General features: G+C 47.9%; 1 protein-coding gene across 4 annotated transcripts; it reads left to right on the top strand.

Annotated features, from left to right (window-relative positions):
* The first annotated feature begins 522 nt into the window (after positions 1-522).
* On the top strand, positions 523-3,525 carry LOC112279274 (putative indole-3-pyruvate monooxygenase YUCCA9). 4 transcript variants are annotated; one of them, XM_090248868.1, is made up of 3 exons: positions 523-936; positions 1,024-1,236; positions 1,494-3,525. In XM_090248868.1, exon 3 carries the CDS (start codon positions 1,623-1,625, stop codon positions 2,913-2,915), a length of 1,293 nt encoding a protein of 430 aa, XP_090104994.1. In that variant the 5' UTR covers positions 523-936; positions 1,024-1,236; positions 1,494-1,622; the 3' UTR covers positions 2,916-3,525. The 4 variants fall into 4 exon arrangements, with proteins under 4 accessions (XP_090104994.1, XP_090104993.1, XP_024369309.1 ...); XM_090248867.1 differs by having other exon boundaries at positions 1,024-1,264; XM_024513541.3 differs by lacking the exon at positions 1,024-1,236 and having other exon boundaries at positions 524-936.
* Positions 3,526-4,436: the final 911 nt, after the last annotated feature.

The raw sequence follows: 4,436 nt of genomic DNA, 5'->3' as shown, positions 1-4,436 counted from the left end.
TTGCTGATGAACCCAATAAATTAATACTAGAGTACTGTTGCAACAAAAAAAACAGAATTGGGCCCACCTGAGAAAAACTGTTCCTAATTGGATATTTAACTGGAGTTCAGTGGAAATCAAGGTATGGAACGCCATGAGCATCAGACAACAAGAGCACAAGGAACGAAGTGTCAGCCCTAAATATCGTGAGAGGAGCATGGCAAAAACATATGGGGGTGATCGGAACTCGGTAACCAGGAATGGAGGAAAGAAGGAAATTAGCACTCCGCTATCACAACTAAGATCCAGACGAGATCCCACTAGAAAGAAGGGGAACGAGAATACAACCAAGCATGAAACGGGGATGAACAAGATTATAATAAGGAGAATATGCTAGCCCAAACCAGAAAGGACAACGGGGGGGCCCTAGTAAACGACTCTACTCTCAGCGGAGGTCAGGGCTTAGGCGAGGGCCAGGGATCTGACCCACGTCCCCCATCCCAATTGCCTCCTCGGGACTTAAACAGTATTTAGTATAACTACCAGCTTCAATCAAATGTGAGTTTCAACCATTTCGTCCTGGCGTGAGTATTCTCGTCCTGTCATCATCCTCATTCAGGCCCGTGGTTTGGTGTGTATATTATCTTGTTTTCAGTCCCTCAGTACCCTCCCTTCTCCCCCGCACTCCAACAGAGCTGGTGAGTCTCGCAGTAGAGAGCTCAGATCTGATTCCAGTTGCCTAGATTGTGGCCTGCCCTCGCGGCTCAGCGGTGAAGGTCTCAGGTTGGTTGTTGAGATTGCGGGGGGTTTCGACAGGGTGGTTTAGAGTGAGCTGGTTTGAGGAGCATGTTGGAAAGTTTCTCTGGTACAGGGTAGCTAGGTGATTCCGCTCAGGTTGGTTGATCAAGCTCGCAACGAAAGGAATGGTGTACAGTGAAAGCATGGCTTCTATCACTGGTGAGTATTCGTGTCCCTTGTTCGCCTCATCCAGCAGTGGACTGGTGTTTTCTAGAATTCTCACTGTGCCTTCTCTTCTTAACTCAGGTTCGGTAGTTGTCTGTGTTCGGAGCGTGTTACCAGTCACCCTGGGGCGAGGGCCTCTTCCATGTTTCGAGAATAATTGTGTATCGTAAAGGGTCTCTTATTTCTCGTGGTTACAACTCAGGGTTATCCTGCAATGCCTTCTAATATTTTCACTAAGAGCTACCAATGGTGTGAGCAATTCTTGTGGTAGCAAATCTGGAGGTTGCAGTCACGGTCGCCAATCCACTCTTCTTCCGTTGATGTAGAGTATCTCTTTCTTCCAAAAGATGCGAGATTTCGATTTTCATATCGCTCTGTCTCCTCAGTCGCGAGTAATCGACCGAAGTTTAGAGATCAATAGTTGATTTAGTTCGCTCGGTAGGCGCGTTCCTTTTCTTTTTTGATATGGAGTTTCTAGTTCATTTTTTGCTTACTTCACACAATAAATTAAAGTTGTTTACTTACTCCCTCCCCGTCTCTGTGGATTTCAGAATTCAACGCATCCAAGCCTGAGCTCCTTCTGCACGATTCTAGATTGTAAATTGGCACTATTCCATTGGGTTCAGACGACCCATTGCAGCGATCAGCTTTACTTTCGGTGAACACCTCAATCGATCAAAATGCCGCCGTGCTTTGTTTCCCCCTACTCTGCTGGCGCTGAGTATCTCGGCAAGGCAGGAAACGACTCTTTCATGATGGGAAGTTTTGCTTCCACATTCGTGGAGGGTGCCATCATCGTGGGAGGCGGTCCCTCGGGTCTGGCCGCCGCCGCGTGCCTCAAGATGAAGGGAGTACCGTCCCTAATCATTGAGAAATCAGATGGCATTGGTTCCCTATGGAAGTACAAAGCATACGACCGCTTGCACCTCCACATCCCGAAACAATTCTGTGAGTTGCCGTACTATCCCTTCCCAGAGGAGTACCCGTTGTACCCGAACAGGAAGCAATTTGTCGACTATTTGGAGAACTACTTCCAGCATTTCGACATGCGCGCCAAGTTCGAAACTAAGGTGAAGACGGCGTCATACGACCCGCGCCTGTCGTGCTGGAAGGTTGATACTCAGCCTTCAGGTGCAGATTCTGAGTGTGTTACGGAGTACCGTGCTAGGTGGCTGATTGTTGCATCTGGAGAAAACGCAGAGCCTTACACCCCTGACTTGTCGGGGTTGCGAGATTTCAAAGGTCCAGTGTTGCACTCAAGCACCTACAAGACGGGAGCTGATTACGAGGGACAACGGGTGCTCGTCGTAGGATGTGGAAATTCGGGGATGGAGATTGCCTTGGACTTGGCTAATTTCCGAGCCAAGCCCTCTCTTGTTGTACGGAGCGCAGTGCACATTCTACCCAGGGAGATATTTGGCACGTCGACGTTCGCTGTGGCAATGAGAATGATGAAGAGCTTCCCTTTGTGGTTCACTGATATGCTTCTGGTGTGGTACACTTGGGCCATGCTGGGCGACACCACGAGCTATGGCTTCAAGCGGCCGACAGACGGGCCGATGACGATCAAGTGCAAGCAGGGCAAGACGCCTATTCTGGATGTGGGCACTTTCGCGAAGATAAAGAGCGGCGCTATCAAGGTGTGTCCGGGAGTGGAATATCTTGCCCCTCATGGAGCACATTTTGCTAATCGCCAATTCGCAGAGTTCGATGCCATCGTGCTGGCTACTGGGTACAGGAGCAATGTCCCGCAATGGCTCAAGGATGACAGCGGTTTCTTCTCAGCGGAGGGTCTTCCGAAAAACCCTTCTCATGGAACCTGGAAGGCGGAACGGGGCCTTTACATTGCCGGGCTGGGAAGGAAAGGGATTTTGGGAGCGACCTTCGATGCCAAAAATATTGCCGAGGATATAAGCGAAGCTTACTCCTCAGAGTCCCACAGGATACTGGTCTCCCCTCTTCAACATAGGTAGCCCTGTTCGTGGAGATCCCTCTCCGATTTTCAATCAATTTTGACATTCTCGACGCTGCCACCGTTTGCCAGTTTTTTTGTCTCCCTCTTTGAAGGGGATTTCGAAACTCACCGAGAAGACTCGCACCAAGTCACCTGGAAAGTTTAACTATGAATTTCCTATTCTTTTTTCTTTTTTCTTTCCACAGTACTTCGATGTTCTCGAGTTCGGCATTTGCGGAAGGAGTTTGAGTTTGACTGCCTGACGTCTCGCGGGATCGTCGATGTTGGCGACAACTCGCATTATGCATGCGGACGCGTGTGCTGTAACTCAAATGTTGAAGTGATAGTGAAGGAGTAGCGTCCACCTGGAGTGTTTTTATGACGAGGTTGGGTCAACGCACAGAGAAGAAGATGGCAGAAGTATAGATACGTAGGGGAGAGTTTAATACTAGTTGGGGGCCAAAAGCTTGTGCACCCCTTCCGGCCAACTTGTACCATACATTTTTTTGCACAACATCTACAACACTAGCTGAATACTAGTTTAGAGTAAAACGTTATCTACCCACATCGTCTTCTTGCACACTTTGTTCCGAACTATCTTGAATTCGAAAGTTTCTCGTTATGAACCCCATGCCGTGTTGCTATCCACCGAGCACTTCGAGCAATAAATTGCGTTTGGAACTCTGCACCATTTCCTTTTCTCACACATCACCGAACATTGCCACACTGGAGCCGTTGCCCAAATCACATCTAGCAGAAACAGCTTCGTTGTGACATTGTAACAATTGCTCGCTGAGTATCATCATGCTGACATTTCGTGGCGGCTGGAAGATTTGGCAAGCCGAATGAGTGATGCTTCCAACCAAAAAGACCCTAGATCGCAGTGGAATCATCGCCGTTTCTAGTGCTACGAGATTGCAGTGAACGGCCAGAGAATAGAGTAAGGGTTGGAGAGCAAACGGAGAGTATGACAGCAGCAAACTCATGCACAGCTTCATAACAGAAAGAAAACCACCATCACTACCGTCCGCCCATGCTAGAAATAGCTAGAACTGGCAGTTTTTTACTCTTTTATTCTTATATCTTTCTCTTCAGTGCTAGTTATCTAAGTGTGTAGATCCATTGATTGATGGGGACTGAGCTGAGCTGTGACTAGAGAAGGGTCTTTAACTCCAGGGGGTGTGTTGGGGGAGGCTGCTTGGTGGAGAGATATTTAGGAATGTGGTGCTTGATGGATCATCCATCAATGTGGGTTAGTACACAATGAATGGTGAGCAGTTGGCTTTCATGTGACCCAAACCTTAGTTGGAGCCTCCTCCTTGTGCTTGGCATTCATAGGGCTTGGTTTTCCAAGTGCTTGGAATAGAGGGCTTGGAACTTTTTGAAGGATCATTAAATTCTCCAATGATTTAACTGGTGCCCATGGGAAATAGTGGACAAGAGCATGATTGTCACAAAAGTGTTTAATTGCCCACCCTCAGTGTTCCAGAGTGGAGGAACTTTACAGTATATGTATACAAGCATTTTGACATTATTTACA

The sequence above is a fragment of the Physcomitrium patens genome, chromosome 3 (assembly GCF_059467195.1).
Source record: "Physcomitrium patens ecotype Gransden chromosome 3, ASM5946719v1, whole genome shotgun sequence".
NCBI classification, from domain to species: Eukaryota; Viridiplantae; Streptophyta; class Bryopsida; order Funariales; family Funariaceae; genus Physcomitrium; species Physcomitrium patens.
The sequence above is the reverse complement of the archived record's forward strand: the minus strand, read 5'-3'. Positions and strand labels throughout refer to the sequence as shown.

Coding starts and splice junctions, on each gene's coding strand:
- LOC112279274 (XM_090248868.1), top strand. CDS start 1,623: ATGCCGCCGTGCTTTGTTTCCCCCTACTCTGCTGGCGCTGAGTATCTC.